Source organism: Thermobia domestica, unplaced genomic scaffold (genome assembly GCF_964235325.1).
Source record: "Thermobia domestica unplaced genomic scaffold, izTheDome1.hap1.1 HAP1_SCAFFOLD_209, whole genome shotgun sequence".
Taxonomy (NCBI): domain Eukaryota; kingdom Metazoa; phylum Arthropoda; class Insecta; order Zygentoma; family Lepismatidae; genus Thermobia; species Thermobia domestica.
This window is the reverse complement of record NW_027655934.1, coordinates 138,989-157,862: the sequence shown is the minus strand read 5'-3', so window position 1 is coordinate 157,862 and position 18,874 is coordinate 138,989. Positions and strand designations below refer to the sequence as shown.

The 18,874-nt window shown below is 35.5% G+C and overlaps 1 protein-coding gene across 2 annotated transcripts in view; it reads left to right on the top strand.

The window, feature by feature from the left end:
• Positions 1–18,874, top strand: part of Ndf (Nucleosome-destabilizing factor) — a 177,705-nt gene that overhangs the window by 144,688 nt on the left and 14,143 nt on the right. For both annotated transcript variants that reach the window (XM_081747384.1, XM_081747383.1), the window contains exons 5-6: positions 16,617–16,727; positions 18,684–18,785. In XM_081747384.1, the coding sequence (XP_081603510.1) occupies positions 16,617–16,727; positions 18,684–18,785 (213 nt within the window). The remainder of the gene's footprint in view (positions 1–16,616; positions 16,728–18,683; positions 18,786–18,874) is intronic.

The window sequence follows — 18,874 nt, the reverse complement described above, 5'->3', positions numbered from 1 at the left end:
GTCTAAAGACTTTTTCGTGGCATAGGGTTGCCAACTGGCCGGTTTTTGACCGGCCTGGCCGGAAATATTGCTGTTATTTTAGATTAGATCGGTGACCGGTACAAACTTCTTACCAGTCCCTTTGTGACCGGTTTTTATCATCTTTAACTTTTATTCTGTAAATCCAAAACTGTCACCTTTCACCATCTATCAACGATTAATATATTTTGTTTATCTGTTCAGATAATTTTAAAGAAATGGCAGGAACTGTATCGGGAAATTTAAAATTTACTTGTAAGGAATTTTATACATTTATTGAGAGTGAAAAAGGACTTCTTAAAGCAATTTCCTGTAATTGAAGTATAAGTTTAAAGAATAAATTTCACGTAAAGATTAATATACTTTTGGTCATCTGTTCCGGTAATTTTAAAGAAGGACAGTTACTGGTAAGTAAAATAAAGTGATCAATGCCGATTTCAGTTTCTCATTTATAGCACATTTATCTGTTAAGCTTATTAGTGAATGTACTAAAGATATGCAACGTACAGGTGTTAATGCACTTTTGTTCACGATAGTACATTTACTTCCAATGGATGGGTCCGAACAGAGATACTTACTTCACTCTTAAACCTATATCATTTGGAATTTTCAGGGAGTGTCGGTTTTAAAATATTTATTTATTTATTTATTTATTTATTTTCCAGGGTTGGCAACCTTACGTTGCTAGTTTCATAAAAACGGACGTGGTAGCAATGCTGACGAAATTTGTTACGTATGTTTGACTTTGAATGAAGATTTCACGAGAAAAAAAAGGGGGGAGCTTTTGCCATTCTGAGATAATTCAGATATTAATGTAAGCCAATCACGATTAAACTAGAAACTTGTTGGTTAAATGAAACAAGTTCATTTACTTACATTGAAGTATTTCATTATAATCTATAATCACTAAATGTTGTACAGAATTTTTGCTGCCCAAACAGCCATTTGAGTCGAGAGCGTTTCTTATGACTAAATTTATTACGGAAGTTGTGCACTCTCCCGGGTTCGATTCCCGGAGGGAGCGGATTGAAATTTTTACACATTACGTCACATTAAATTACAGGTCCGCGTCTTACATAGCGTCGGTGCTCACAAGGAACGCTAACTCCAACAAACCGCAACAATATTAGAGATAAGAAGGGGAGTTTGTTCTTTTCACTAGAGCTGGGAATTTCAGATCCCGTATTTTTTTTTTTTTCTATTAAAATGACCAAGTCTATTTTACAAAGAAAAGTGAAATAAATACTCCTAACTGTGTTATGGTTACATCTTTTTGCATTTTAAAAAAATATTGGCTCTTTTGCTTCATTTCATTACTATAATAATTAAACGAGAAACTCTGAATGTGTGCAGCATCACATTACTTTCGTTTCAGTGCAATTTTCTGAGGCAAATACTTATTCAAAGGACATAAAAGGAGATGTCAACATCAAAATGTCCAATATGCTATACCAATGGCATTGTTAAGTGCTTTTCTACATACAAATATTTACTTAGTGACCGGAAATATTTCCTTATTTTAAAAAAGAAAAAAAAAATCAAATTTTACCTGTTCTAACAGTTTCCTGGCTGGAACTTAGTCCACTTTTTAATACATGAGTGGATTTTGAGTCCTTATATATGGTGTAATTAGTTTTGATACTGTTTCTATAAACATTTTAGTTTGGAATTCACACCTTTCAAAACCAAAATTTTGTACCTGAAATTCCTGCTTATAACGTTGCTCGAAAACAGACAGTGATTTCCTATGTGGTCAGTTGCGATGAAAAAATTTTGATTGTATTTTAATCTTTCCTTAATTTTTCATTTTTTTAAAAGCGAAATGTGTTTAAAGTTACTCAGAAAGAAGAAGGAAGTTGTGTGTAACAACCGTCTTCAATGTTACAGTTCTTTATATGGTCAAATCAGAAATAATGCACGTATTATAATCAAGTCAAACTAGTTTTCTCTAAGTTGTCATTAATGGATAAACTCGCAAGACATTTTCAATGCAATTAACCCCTTTCACTTTTAAACAGTAATGTAGTTTCACTTGATTATTCAGTGCGGCTTTGAAAACGAGTTCCGTATTTTCATTTGTTAGGAAAGCGTAATACATTATGTAACTCTCGTCCATTTTATATTCAGTTAAGAATAATAAAGATCTGAAACTTAGTTAAAAATATTCAAAGTTTTTATCTAATTCACTTGATGGATTATGTAGTCACAGACAGACAGATCGTACGTAATAGATAATAAAATTCTTCGGAGGCCTTAAACCTGTATACATAATTAGTTTTGAAAAGCAGTGGTGTACCGGGGTCGTTTTAGAGAGGGCGTAACATCCAGTAGGAATGGTGCAATTGTTCCCCATCATCAACAAGAAAGGTGAAATCATGGGTATTTGTTGAAGTAAGCAACTTAAACAAAAGTCAATTTGGCATTAAATCATTAGTGTTGTTTCACATTTTGCCTGGGGGAGCAGAGGTAAATTTTCAAGTTTTAAAAGGCCTCACCACTGTTAAATTAAAATGCCGCTAATTTTACAGTAATTATGTGATATCTTCAAATAGATAAAAGATAATCGAAAAGTGGAACAAGACCTCCTTAGACAATATTATTTTGCTTGGGATACCGTTATCATGACTCATTTATCTGCTTTCGATTTCCACCCATATTGAAAATCGGCATTTATTTTCGCGTTTCTAAATAACTGCAAACGGAAAGCTACTAGGTGACTCGTGATAACGGTACCTCATGCAAAATAACATCGTCTAGGGAGGTCTTGATCCACTTTTCGATCATCGTTAATCTATTTGAAGATATCATATAATTAATGTAAAATTAGCGGTACTTTAATTTCACAGTGATAGGGACTCTTAATTGTTATATTTACTATTCCCGCTGCCGTTCCTAAATGACGCGCCTAGGTTAACCTGATTTTAGTATAAACTAGGGATGGCCAAAATTTTCCGGAATCCGGATTCCGGAAATTTTGTTTTCCGGAATCGGAAAATTTACTTTCCGGAATTCGGAAAAATTCCGGAATTCAGAAAAATTCCGGAATTCAGAAAAATTCCGGAATTCGGAAAAATTCCGGAATTCGGAAAAATTCCGGAATTCGGAAAAATTCCGGAATTCAGAAAAATTCCGGAATTCGGAAAAATTCCGGAATTCGGAAAAATTCCGGATTTCGGAAAAATTCCGACATTCGGAAAAAATCCGGAATTTAGAAAAATTCCGGAATTCGGAAAAAATCCGGAATTCAGAAAAATTCCGGATTTCGGAAAAATTCCGGAATTCGGAAAAAATTCCGGATTTCGGAAAAATTCCGACATTCGGAAAAATTCCGGATTTCGGAAAAATTCCGACATTCGGAAAAAATCCGGAATTTAGAAAAATTCCGGAATTCGGAAAAATTCCGGATTTCGGAAAAATTCCGGAATTCAGAAAAAATCCGGAATTTTTCCGAGATCCGGAATTTTTCCGATTTTACTTTCCGGATTCCGGAAAGTAAAAATTCTGGAATTGGCCATCCTTAGCTAGTAGTTGTTAAAAGAGAAACACAATAATGAATAGGCTATATATACTGTATTAATTTCTTGTAGTTGGATATGTCTATCATTTACGTAGACAATTGCTACTGCAGTTATTTACTACTTTATGAGAAAGATCTTGTTTTCACACACAAAAAAGTCGCCGGTATGTCTCAAACATTATCGCGTTCCCACCTGCAGCTGCTCCAAAGCACTGCAAACTACTTTTTAATCAGGCGAAAGGCAGTGAAGGAAAATAAATCTCAACAAATATTCTAATAACATTCGCTTATTGTCAACATACCTACAGTGAGCGCAGAAAGTGTTCGTACACCGTGCATAGTTTATATTGAAAACAGCTAGCATGAGAACGGGAGGTGGAAAAATATATATATAACCAGAATTAAGACTACACATTCATACATTTTATTTCTATATACAAGAGAAAGGCCAAACAAACACAATCACTGTTTTGTTCAGAAGAAAAGAGAGAATTCCTTTTTTGTAAACGCAAAAAGTCACCGTACACTTATGCTTGAATTAATGCTTATAAAGTATATTACGTTATTTAATATTTTGTGGGATTACCCTGTGCGTTAATGATTGTCTGTAATCTTCGTGGCATTGATTTCACCTGTAGTAGTTCGTAGTTCTGTAGCTTCGGGACTGATTATGTCCCATTCTTCTTGAATAGCTTTTCTTAGGCCTTCTTTAGTAGACAAGCTGTGCCTTCTGATTCTTGTCTCCAGAACAGATCATAGATGTTCTATGGGGTTCATGTCTGGGGATTGGGGAGGTGTGCGAAGCTGTTTCAAGGTATTATAGAGTCAGGGGCGGGTCCAGAGGGGGCAATCGCCCCCCCCCCCACAAGAGGAAACTCTTATTTTATACATAAATAAACCCATCCATAACAAGTTTGGAGCTCTTAAAAGTAGCAGTATTACCGCCGACCGCCCCCCCCCAGAAGTCCGTCTTGGATCCGCCCCTGGCAAACCTTGCAGACAGGCCTTGTTCAACAGTACAAACAATAATTGCGATGTATAATGTTTCTATCACTGTGCGAAACCATAAAAAAAATAATAAAAAAAGAACTCGAAGACCAAGAGTGTTGAGTGAACAAGTTAAACGTTACATTATTAGGGAAAGAAAAAAGGTTCCAAAAAGTAGTGCTGTGCAATTGGCAACGGATCTGGAAACACGCGGTGTTAAAGTATCAGCCAGTACAGTGCGGAATATTTGCAGGGTATCATGGTCGGATAGCCAGGAAAATGTTCTGGGTGAACAAGACAAATCGTATAAAGAGACTAAAGTTTGAAAAAGAGTATAAAGATAAGGGATCAGGCTTCTTTCTGGAATAGGGTCATATTTTCGGACGAAAATAAATTTAATTTTATCGAGTCCAATGGGAGGCGTATGGTATGGCGCAAGGTGAATACAGAGATGAATCCTCAAAATCTCGTCTCTAAAGTAAGACACGGAGGAGGGTCCGTGCTCGTCTGGGGTTGTATGAGTGCCTCAGGAGTGGGTCGTCTCCACCTTATCGATGGAGTGATGATCTACAAAGTGTATATTAACATATTAAAGGAATATCTCCATACTAGTGGGCAGAAGATGGTTCTTGAAAACAATTTATTGTTCAGCAAGACAACGACTCCAAACATACAGCGGAAAATACTCGATTGTGGCTACTCTATACAGGGGCGAATCCAGGACGGACTTCTGGGGAAGGGGCGGTCGGCAGTAATACTGCTACTTTTAAGAGCTCCAAACTTGTTATGGATGGGTTTATTTATATATAAAATAAGAAAGTTTCCTCATGTGGGGGGGGGGGCGATGGCCCCGATCGCCCCCCTCTGGATCTGCCCCTGAGGTTTGCTATCTTTCTCAAAGACTTACCCTTCTTATGCACTTTAATAATTACTTTTCTTGTCTCCTCATTTGTTTCTGTTCGGTTGCTTCCCATTTCGACAGCCCACCGTGCAGTTTTTTCACTCCTATTCACAACTAAACTCATTCTGTTACTCGTCATGCTATACAGAGGTGTATACTCAGGTGAATACTAGTGAACCCCAGTTGTGGTATCTTTGTTTCGTATTCGTACGTCAGGTGTACGATCACTTTTTGCGTCTACTCTATATATTTTCTACGGAATTTATTTACTTTCTGACCATTAAACTTGTCTTTGTGGTTCTTTATTGATATATTCATAAAGCTTAGTTTTCATTATTCATATTGTGTGTGTTATTACACTTCTTAAATTTTCTGTTTCTTTTTCGCAGGCATTCTCGTTTCAATAGCATAGGTGTACGAACACTTTCTGCGCTCACTGTATGTACAGTAAATACAAATTGACTTTACGAAGTATACAATGTAATTGTTCAATAATTAACATAAGCAGGCATTCATTAATTTATATTAATATAATAGTTAACAAAACTAATAAGCGGGTGATTGATGACTCAGTGGTAGAGTTTTCATCTATGGTATTCTAACCCAGGACATGTGGGTTTTCGATGGCTAATTTTGTGTTCGAAAATTTTCCCGGTGGTACTCTTGGTTCCCTTTCTTATATTTGTTCCATCATCACTCATTAACGAATTTAGTTTATCAAAACTCTATAGCCATATATTCATTCTGTCCGTCAGTGAAACAAACAGTCTCAAGAACTATCTGATGGATTACCAATCAATTTTGGCCATGATGTACAGAGTCAATAGTTAAGAATCGAGTTCCCTGATGAATGTAATATTCAAACCGGAAGCGGTACAAATCAACCATTTCCGGTTTTAACGTTAATCATTATATAGTAAATATGGTAATAGATAGCGAGAAGCGGTTTCCAGTAATCGACATATATAACATTCATGTAGATAGCATGTTACCCAGTTTGTGCATCTGCTGAAAATAATGAGCTTAGGTATTTAGAGAGCATTTTCCGCTTTAGAAAATGTGTGCTTGGTAAAGAATGTAGAGATTTAGCTGAGTCAGGCACGTAGCTAGAATATGGTAATAGGAAGGGGGGGGGGTCTGTCACGAAATACTATGGTTATTTACCAGGGGCTCAATCATTCTAAACTATTTTATTGGCAACATATATTGATTCGTTTAGCCAAGATTTCTAATGGGGGCATGATACTGTGGTTACACACCAGAGGCTCGATCAATCTAAATATTTTACTGACACCATACCCATATTGATTGGTTAGGACAATAAAATGAGGATATATTAGTAAGTATTTTAATAAGAAGCTATGAAGAAATCTCGAGTAAAAAATTATAAAAAAGTATTGAAAAAGATATAGTCTTCCGAGGTCATTCGAACGGTGTCGAGAATTTTGCGTCTGGGAAATTTGCGCCCTACCTCAAGAACAGGGAAAATTGCGCCTGCGATGTACCTCCACCGGGAAGTTTGAGACCTGCGAAATAAAAGAACCTATTGGAGCTTACGCATTTCCTCGGAGGGGCTGACATTACAGCATAAACAATCCTCCCCCCACAACCATGCCATTTGTGATTTATTTTCATTGTGGCTATATAAGGGGAGAATAAACTTCAATATAAGCCAAAAGAACACAACGGATCAACGCAATCACTGCTTCTTCCAGAGATGATTTTGGGGGAACACTGGCCTCCCCAGAGCTCTCAGAGTGCCCCCTCGGAGGAGACCAAAATAATACGTCTATAATATAATAATAAATAGAATAGTACCAGCAGTGACCCCCCTCCGGAATACTAAATGTGCCCCCCGGAACATTTTTCCTGAAAGAACGACTGAACGCAATTGTGTGTTTGAAGTGTAATTCCAGCAAGTAAACACACTGTACATAGTTTTCTTGATAATATTACTGAACTGATTTTACATTCACTTTACATTTTCTTTTCTATATTTTGTGTCCTGAAAAGCCAAACAACTCTCAAGGATTGTGAACAGAGATATCTGGGTAGAGCCAAACAGCCTTTTGTAGATTAAATTATACTCTTTGATTATATTAATAAATAATTATATATCAGTCATTTATACGTTTATTGTAAATTTTGTAGTATAATGAAAAATTGTATTTGTATGGATTGCCCTTTAGTGAACTAAAATTGTATTTTTTTTCATTTGTTCGGAATATTATAACGGATGGAGTAACTCACTGAGACGATGAGAGGCAAGCCTAGTTCAAGTGCGAGTGGAAGTTACTTTACACAATACAATAATAAGTTGAATTGTAGGGCGCTAACATCCCAGTGCAAATATATAGCCGGCGCATTTTCCCCTCTTTTTGGGGTAGGGCGCAAACATTCCAGTGCAAATATATTGCGAGTGCATTTTTTCCTATTTTTGTGGTAGGGCGCAAAATTCTCGCATTCAAGGAAAATATAATGTCCGTGAAGTTGACAAGCCACTTATGTCAGACTCCAATTTCGACTTTAAACGTCGCTAGTGCTAAGTTAGTGTTCGATAGTGACGCAAATCGTTAGTACTCCAACTGCATGCCAACACGCCCACTTCTAAGAATCATCTCAAAAGTGAGGTTAACCATTAGAGCAAGTAAGTGCTCATTGGTGCCATTAACATTAACGTTAAAGCCTCCATCGTACGGCCCTTTGAGTAATAATAACACCACGTTTTTTGCTAGTCTCAATGCGTCCCTATATTCTCGCGAATATTCTGACGTGCCCAAGTTAGTTACTTTTTTTTGGGACTATTGTTTATGTTATTGTTTATTGTTTATTGCTAGTCTGCAGAGTAGTCCTTACATTAATATGCCATTGTCCTTGATAATCATTGCGTATTTACAAGCAATTTGTTATTACTGTTAGAAGATATCAAAAAACAAGATAAAATATACTACTTAACGGTTCATATTTTTCTTTTACAGTACATAAACGATTAATAATAATAATAATAATAATAATAATAATAATAATAATAATAATAATAAGAAGACTATTCCAGCATAAAAGTTATCAATTGCATTACACTGGCAACAAGCGACGCATATTTTAACTTCATAAAAAATAGTTTCTCACGATTTTCTGGAAAACTACGTATGATAACATCTTCATTATGTCAAGTTGTTTATCTCAGTGTAATATATGTCTTACCTCTGGACAATATCACAGTAAAACAAAAATTAAATATTAGGAGTACATCGTACTTTTGGACTACATCTCATTAACCATGGGAAGATTGAGTAGTGTATACTTTAAGATATAAGTTTCAGCTTAACTTGCATCATACATTCTTAGGATTACAAAAAGGAAATTTGTTCGTTTGCATTTGAACAAAATTCTTAGGATTACAAAAAGAAAAAATAATTTTTCCGAATTACGGAATTTTTCCGAAATCCGGATTTTTTCCGAAATCCGGAATTTTTCCGAATTCCGGATTTTTTCCGAAATCCGGAATTTTTCCGAAATCCGGAATTTTTCCGAATTCCGGAATTTTTCCGAATTCCGGAATTTTTCCGAAATCCGGATTTTTTCCGAATTCCGGATTTTTTCTGAATTCCGGAATTTTTCTGAATTCCGGAATTTTTCCGAATTCCGGAATTTTTCCGAATTCCGGAATTTTTCCGAATTCCGGAATTTTTCCGAATTCCGGAATTTTTCCGAATTCCGGAATTTTTCCGAAATACGGATTTTTTCCGAATTCCGGAATTTTTCCGAAATCCGGAATTTTTCCGAAATCCGGATTTTTTCCGAATTCCGGAATTTTTCCGAAATCCGGAATTTTTCCGAATTCCGGAATTTTTCCGAAATCCGGATTTTTTCCGAATTCCGGAATTTTTCCGAAATCCGGAATTTTTCCGAATTCCGGAATTTTTCCGAAATCCGGAATTTTCCGATTTTACTTTCCGGATTCCGGAAAGTAAAAATTCCGGAATTGGCCATCCCTAGTATAAACAGCTGTGTGATTTACAGGACGACGAAGAAGTTCTTAAATTGAATATTGAATAGCTATCAGGAGCGTCAAACGGGGCAATTGCACTGTCTCTATGTTTATGTATATATAATCAATACTATAATAATATACTAATATGAAACGAGAAGGGTCTACTTCTATCGATGAAGAATTCTTGTCCCTAGAAAAAAGTGAAATAATACTCCTGAGAGAAATTTGTAGATTTTTCAATATGTCCTCATTTAGTTTTTATTCCATAATCTTGATTGAGGAGGGTTTATATTCGTAAACAGTAATAATTGTCATCTTTATATAATAATCTTATAAAGATCGATGTTTGTTTTTGCTTGTCCGGTACACAATCCACACCACTGACTTGGCAAAATTATTTTATCGAAAGAACATAATTCGGAAGACACCATAGGCTATACGGAATGGTTCGTATCCTAAGGGGAGGTATCAAAAACAATTTGGAAGACATTGTATATGGAATGGTTCGTATCCTAAGAGGGAAGTACAGGGCTTCAAAGAGGAAGAGGCGATTTAAAATGAAGACTGTAGGAGGGGAAAGGAGGCAAATCAGTTTTGTATAATTTTACACAATTGTCCTGTTTTCCACTGACTTACCTCCTTCTTCCCCTTTAGGCAAACTCTTTAGCATTAAATTTCTTAGTAACTAACCTCCTCCTTACTGCAGGATTTAGTCCATGCAAACTACACCTTTCAGGCTACATTATTCTGCTTTTAACTCATTTTCAACCATTTCTTGACTTACGGTACCTTCTTTTTCCCCTGTGGTCTTCTTCGAATTTATGTAAGAAATAGAATATCTTACGTATTTCTCATGTTAGGAAAATGAAACCCAACATATAATCTCATTCTAAAAACAGGTTGATACACACACATGACTTACTTTTTTTTTTTTTTAATGTAAGACACTCCTAAGGTTGAAGGGGGGGTTACATGTAAAAATCGAGTATGATCGATATTAGTGTCCAAAGCATAGCTTTCGGGGTCGTCCACCATGAATAATGATACTTCCAATGTCATCTAAATCCAAGTGGCAGTACCCATCGGCGCGGGGAGGGGTGAGAAAGGATGACAATAAAATATCCAAAATTACCAGTATTATTCTCGAAGCTTTGGGGTCGCTAAGCCGATTGATGACAGTTTCAATGACATTTGAGCCCAAGTTTAGTCAAGAACGTGCATGTAAATTGGACTGCAATGGACAAGGACAATGCCAAAGGAGTTGCCCCTTGTTATTAATTCTACCCAGTTCTTTATTTCCATATATAAAAGAAGTAATCCTGACTGATCAATGCTCAGACCAAATCGCTTAAGCTAGAGACTTAAAATTTGGATAGGGCATAGGATTTATTATGTCCCACTAAGGAAGCATTTTTGACAATTCGACGGGAAGGGGGTGAAAGAAGGTTGGCAGTTATAATTCTAAGGTCTCCATATCTCGGAATCTCTTAAGATTAGAGACATGAAATTCGATATTTGGGCTTCTTATTTAAAATAATTAGACACATGTTTCACAATTTTTTGTTATTTACTGTAGAAGGAAAGGAGAAGGCGAAAAGAGAAAAAGAGTGGTTCTACAAATATTATAATTTGATGGCCATATCTCGAAATTCGTTGAAAGTAGAAACATAAAACAACAGATTTTCCATTTCAGATAATATATTACTCATTTATACCGTAATTCTATTTCAAAGCAAGAATAATTGGAGAATAGTTGCATGTCCAAGGCATGATTTAATGGTTCAGACTGTTAAAACTGCACTGTCTTGATAATAGAGAAAAAGTATTTTAATCAAGAGATAACAGGATAATAAAAATGTTTGCGTTTATGATGTGAAGAGCAGATACAGTTAGAGCTATCAGCGCAATTAACATTGTTATCTTTCTTATATAAGCTTTACTTTGTGTCGCGTATGACTAACAGAAGAATAATACATAAGTTATCAGATTTGTTCAATATTTCCCGATAACTGAAGATGAAGACAATAAGCAGTTTATTGTACCGTTTTTGCTCTTTTTAAAAAATATATATCCATGGTCTGTTTCTTATCCCTGTACTATTGACATTGTAGGATTACCTGATACTCTGATGGCGAGTGCTGATCTCTAGATTCAACCGCTTTTGTAGAAGTCCGCTAGAGACATCCCCCACTTCGTGGTTTCAACTTTGTAATCCAGTAATACACTTCTTCCTTGCTTGTCTTTAGTCTTTTGTCTCTCTCTCTTGTTTCTCTCTGTTTCCTGTTGACAGGTAGACAAACGGACATAATGTTTTGTAAGCTGGTCGAAGTGAGACGGTATGTGGTCGTATGTATCGGCTCTGGTTTTTCAGTGATCAAGACATGCCGTCACTGGAGAGTAAATGCTAAATATCTTTAATAAATCCATTTTTATACACAGTAACTGACGAGAGTAGCTTTGCACTTAAAGATTTTATTTTTTTATGTAGAAATAATTTCTAAGTTGACAACACCGACATTTTTGTTATTTTTCCCTATCTTTTGTGTTTAAAATGAGGTGTCTTCCAAGAAATCCATCTAGTTTATATTTTGATGTGCCATATTGATTTTTTTTTTTTATTTGTGTGTGTCTTGTTGTCTTAGTGCATATAAATGTCTATTTTGAACATGGCCGAATTTATGGGTTATTTGCTGTGGAGGACAGATCTTCCCGGGGTTTGGAATACCCCTCAGTCGAGTAGGGAGTCCGGGAGTTTTCCCCGCATTAAATTGTTAATATAAAAACTTTTTTGAGCATTTTCGTGTATAATTCTCTATAATACAACATATAGGGATATTTTAATTTTTTTTTTCAGAAAATTGTTGGTGGGGGATCAAGGTTTCTTCATGTGACCCCCCCCCTCGCCCCATATAGAGAAACTCTTCAAAGATTTTCAGTCATTATGTAAATAGAAGTACAATCTTTTAGGCAACCTACTTTCATTGTATTTCAACATTTAGTTGCCGGTGTGTCGCGTCAAAATCGTAATAAAACATACCGCTTCTTTTTTTCTTTTTTTCACTTCGAACACTGTCTATAAGACTCAAGCATGGCGAGAACGCGGTTAAATAAAATAGATGACAACATCTTACATTTCTAAATAGATTAAATGGAAGTTACACGAGTATGACATGGTTCCCATTTTGAGGTTACTTGGAAATTGTTTCATTGTTTCTAAATACGCAGTACAACTCAATAGCCTGCGAGTGTAATTGAAATTGCTAATTTGATTTGGCACTGTTTGACGGGATGAAGACGTCTTCTGTAGAGGAAAATACAATAGGAGTTTGGTAATGTTACCATCCTAGTACTAAGAAAATACTGCAAATAAAGTCTTAACTGTTTACGTATGAGAAATAAATCATACGCACATTATGATCATCATACAACATAAGATTTTGATTTGAGATTTTAACTGCATATGACAATTCCTTCACAGACGTTATCATCAAGAGATATACCTAAGTAATGATAGATTTTTTTTAAATGTATCCTGAGTTACAGCAACGATTTCTTATCTTGAGGACCAAAGTGTTCTTTAATTAGTCTGAGTAAGAGCAGATTGATCTCGTTTGAATCTCTTCATACCAATTAATTTTTTTCGCTCACTTTTATTTATTTATTTATTTATTTATTTATTTATTTATTTATTTATTCATTTGTCTGTTGATGTGTAATGTTATTCTCTAAAATTAGTAATAATTTATTTCTCAAATTCATATTTTTCAAGTTAATAAGAAATCAGTGCCTCTGTTACATAAGCAACTAAGGCAGCGGAAGAAATACGTACTGAATGTTCTATAAATTCAATTCAAATATTCAGTCACTAAATTAAATCAATACATATACTTATAAACTGAATTACATTGCGTACATCGCAAAATGCAATACACTTATGTTCATACCGAAGTGAGTTACTTTTGCAGCGTAACATAATAATTCATTGTCTTTCCTTCAATGTCATATACACTAGTAAATGTTCAGTGATAAATAAACGTCAGTTAGCAAATGAACATTTTTGTTAAATTAATTTATTTTGTCTTTATTGTAAAAATAAAGGTTCGTTTCGTAGACTGCATAATTCCAATTCTCCGTGAGCTCCTCCGTGGCTAAGCGGTTAGCGTACGCGCCTTAGGCGTGGGAGACCCGGGTTCGATTCCCGGCGGGAGCTTATGTGGTTCGAAATCCACGTTAATCAGTAGGTCCACGTCTCATATAGCCTCGCTGCTGAAAGGGACGTTAAACTCAAAATCAACTCAACTCAACTCCAATTCTCCGTTTCGTAACGGTATAACGTGTTCAGCACTTAATAGAAAACTCGATCCCATTCAAAACCAACTACCACCTTAGGTAATATATAAAACAAAACACTTAAAATGGAACTAACATTACCTCTTCTTTGGGTTGCATTTTATTCATCAATATTGTTCGTGATATACATATTATTATTTTTTATTATTATTTTCTATCCACATAAACCAGTAAAATATGATTATAATGATTTTCTACACTTCCTAAAATGCGATACGAAACGTACAAAATGTCAGGCAAATCTAAGATTGTTTTAGCAATTTGCGAAGCGAAGACCAAAATCTATTAAAAAAAAAAAAATTAAAAACATTGATAGCAGGGTTATATTCAGGGATTTTTGTTAAATACAGCAGTTGAAAATTCAGGAATATCACTGCGCGGTTGTTTCCTTGTGAGATCTCTACGTATATTTGAAGCTTTCGTTTCTAATAATATAGGAAATTCCACTATAATACAAGGATAAGTCATAAGTCGTGCAAGGTTAACATTTAGAGTATATCACCTTCTGTTGGATTGTCTGCAGCCGCCTTGCTGCCAGTTCTTCGATACCATGTCTTGTCCCTAGATGCAAAGAAGTCAATAACTGCTGTTTCTACCTTCTGCGGTTGGTGAAACACCGTGACTCAGGAAGTAGAGTTGATTTTGAGTTTAACGCCCGGTCAGCAGCGAGTCTGTATGAGACGTGGACCTACTGATTAATGTGGAATCCGTACTACATGGGCTCCCACACCAAAGATACTTAATCACGAAGGGGCAAGGTCAGGACTATGTGCCGGATGTGGCATCACTTTGATGGTATCAAGTTACTGAATTTTCTGTTGGATGTTTCGAGTCGAGCGTAGTTTTGCGTTTTCGTTACAGTAGGGGGCGCTTCTGTTCACCAGCCCAAGATATTTCTTGCGCAGTACAACATACATCTACTCTAACTATTCGGAATAAAAATTAACGTTGATGGTACGACCGTAGGAGCGAACTCGAAGTAAATTACCCCCTCGTAGTTCTACCACACACAGAGCATGACTTCATACTCAACACGACCCTGTTTGACGATCGGTTCTGAAAGTTGACTCTTGCTTAGTCACTGTTTTTGCACATTCCGATTTCGAAAATAACATTCACATTTCGTCGTATGTGACAGTTCGTTTCAGAAAACGCACATAACGCGGATTTTGCAGCAGTTGCTGGCACGCATCCAGTCCCCTAGGTCTGAGGGGGGGTCAAATCATGCCCAGACACAGTGTTATGCCCGAGTTCGAACTCAATGCATCTCACGTGGCAGACGTTGGTGAGCACTCATAGTCACCACCACTAAAAACTGACTAAAGATACTGACGGAGTGGCGACCTACGTGTTAAATAGTTCGTTTCCCTCTCTTGGGCAGTTTCACCATGTACTTGCGGTCGATCACAGTATATCCACACGTCCTCTTTTTGGGTTGTGGAAATATTGAAAGACATAAGACTTATGCTTGTATTGTGGTATTATGCATAGACCTCTATGTAAAGCATTCCTGAATTAAACACTGGATCAAGGCAGGAAATAGAACAGAAAGAAAGTATTGACTTTAATTTAACTCTCCTAATAGAATTATTTACCTGTACTACTCGTTAAAAATGAAAATTCTAACAAAGTAAACAGAACCAAACTTACTACGATTTCTAATATCTTGAATATCAAATTTAAGCCAGGAATTATTTCTAAGTAATATATCTTACATTCTCCAAGTTGGGGTTTAGATTGTTGAAGTATTTAAGTATAGATCTGTATGTAGCAACTAGTACCTAATCGCAAAATCGCATGCTAACTGAAAAGAATGCAGCAAGCAACACGAAATATCGATAGAGAATGTCACTGCGCGGTTGTTTCCTTGTGAGATCTCTACGTATGTCTGAAGCTTTCGTTTCTAATAATATATCTCAACGATAGAAGTACTATGTTCCAAGGAGTTAAGCTTTAGAATCTTAAGCAATTTTTACGAAAAATAGAGAAGGAAATATTTTTTAATGATCATTATGTTCATATGCCACCATCCGAAAGCTTTATATAAAGCTAAGTTGTAGTATAGGGAAATCATTGCTGAAAAACTAATGGGGGGGGGGTGTACGTTAGCTCAATGGTAGAGTGCTTACCTCTGCTGCGAGAGGTCCCGGGTTTCATTCCAGGTCGTGACTATTTTTGTGGGGGAGGAGTCTTCCATATTCTCTTTCTACCAGTTCTTTCATAATCATCCCTCTCCTTTAGCCTAAGGGCATAACGGTGGAAAATTAAAAACTTTTAATAATAATAATAATAATAATAATAAAAGAAATAAGTGCATCATCTCTAAAATTATTCTTTAAATTCACTCTTATCACCTATTGATTAATTACGAAAATCTCTTTTCATAATTATGATTAGTTCCGTAACACTTCCAGATATAGATATTTTTTTAGGTTTCAATTTTTATTATAATAAGTAAATTTTATTCCCTTTGGTTACTGCCATGAAAATTGTGCAATCACTACAAAAGTACATAACCTCTCTCCGAGATATTCTTTTGCAACTTCGAGGCGAATGGTGAGTTTTGACTACAGTGCCGTTTGGCGTAGACAGTTCATATCTGACCGACAATAACCCTATTCAAACGGATATATTCCTTTCCGAATGAACTTGAGAGATGGAGATTGTACCTTTGGTGGAGGGCTGGAAGTGAAAACTGTGTCACGAATTACATAATTATAGCAAATCCATAATTATAATCCTGTGTGTACTAAAGGTACGAACACTATTTGTTGATATTATTTGTTTGTCCCAGTACAGTGTAATGCGTATAAACAAATTGCTAATAATGTTTCTTTCTTGTATTTCAGTGCAGAGATTTTGTGAGAGCTGGTGCAGAACAAGGAATGACACCCTCGGACGTTGTACAAGCAGCAGATATAACATTTTCATGTGTAGCAGATCCAAAGGCTGCGAAAGAGGTATTCATTATGAATTTTTATTCTGGAAAATCATTTTTAAAATATCTGACAGTTTGTGTGGGTGGGTGTTTTTTTTTTTTTTTTTTTTTTCGATTTGTGTCAAACAATTAAAGTTTTATTTTTTCGGAAAGGGGGAGAGGTCGTTTTCGATGACTTACTCATAAATAATATTTACTGCTTTTAAATTGTAAGTTGGTTCTTTGCAACACATATTGGAATGAACTTTCCGAAAAGTGGATCGAGAATGTGTACAATAACTTAAATAATTAATTTCATATGTACTAATATTTTAGCATTTAAATATTGTTTCAATTCAAATACCTAGATACACCTATCGTTGATTATCATACAGAAAAATTAACATTAAAAGCTTCAGTAAGTTGTATACTAATTGTAAGATTAATTTCGCGAAATTTCTACCTAGCGAAACTCGGGTTTGCTATACAAAGTATAAGTCAGTAGTAATTATGATTAAATAAACTGAAGGGGTCTCGATGGCTCAGTGGTAGAGAGCTTACCTGTGGTGCATGGGGTCTCTGGTTCGATCCCGACCTAGTGATTTTATGGTGGACCACATCGTGTCCACGGGTTTTCTCAGGGCACTGCCATTTCCTCCCACACTCTTAGTCCACCAGTTTTTCCAACATCGTTCACTTGCCCTAATCATCCATCTCCCTTATTTTGAAGGTCATAAACGTGGGACGTTAAACTGAAAGATATCGTGTCATTTCATAAATAAAGTGAAGTGATAATATGATACACAATCAAGATAATGATGCGAATTTGCTTTTCAAGTTTATTTATTTATTGTATGACTATTTCATGTGTGCTCCGAATTTTAAACTTTCTCGAGCGAAGGATACTGTGTGTGTGCTTCTCAAGCGTAAAAACTAACTTAAGATGTTTTATATGAAAATTAATTTACTTTGAGAGGGTCTCAGTATAAACAAATACTCAACATTACTTTAATCCAGGCTTATCCTTATTCATCTTAGTTTCTTGCTGATCCGGCCCACGCGTTTTTATTTTTCTAACTTATGATAAAGTTCTAGTTATAATAATAGGATATGATTTCGTAGTTTTGTAGTGTCTTATGAACTTTTTTTTAGTAAAGTATGTAGAATTGTCAAAATCTTTCCTATTTTTTCAGTAACATTAAATCTATTATGTTAACAAATTTACAATATTACTAATGGAATTTTAAGAAACACGAAAGCCTAAGAGCTTACAATATTAAAAAGATGATGTGAATAAAAAGAAAACGGGTGACTGGCTCGATTTTCATCTCGATCGTGTCAACGACCCTCCTTATCCTTCACATTTTTTTAACCCACGACTATATCTAGCTTAGCAGACAAAATAGGTTTTTAATGGTCATCTTTCTCGTTCTTTTATTGAAAATTTTTCAGCGCCTCAACAATTCGTAACATGATTTATTATTTTACGTTCCATAATTTTGCACCGCGAACTGATATGAGAATGAACAAAATGAAAGAACAAAGAAAGTGGGAGGAAACGGGAGAATCCCAAGAAAATCTACGTATACAAGGTTTGTCTACTACAGAGCTCACTTGGCACGAACTGGAATCGAGCCAGAGACTCCACGCACAGAGTTGAGCGTTCAGCCATTGAACCGTTGCGATCCCCACTACAGTCTGTGTATTAAATTACAATATTCCAAGACTAATAAGTACACTGTAAAGATAAACCATTTATCTATTTAAACATTAACTTTAATAGCTCACTAATCCACTTTGTTTATCCTACCTTTTAGACTTCAAAGTATTGCCAGTATGGTAGCGAATATTCCGATAATCAACGAATAATTGACAAATACACATTAAAAAATAAATAAATAAAAGAAAGTTCAAACAGGGTGAGTATCATTGTTTTTATTTACAATTCTGTTTTTCAGAATTTTATATCAATCATAACTTTCGTTGCTGTTAATTTCAGTTGGTTTTTGGAAACTGTGGCGTTCTACAGGAAGAAATGTCAGGAAAAGGTTACGTGGAAATGACAGGTGTGGACGCAGAAACTTCTCAGGATATTGCTGAAGTAAGTATAAACATATCAGTTTCTGAGAGATGGGTGTATAATTTACTTTCAAGTGTAATTTTGTAAGTGCACGAAATCGAATTCTAAAT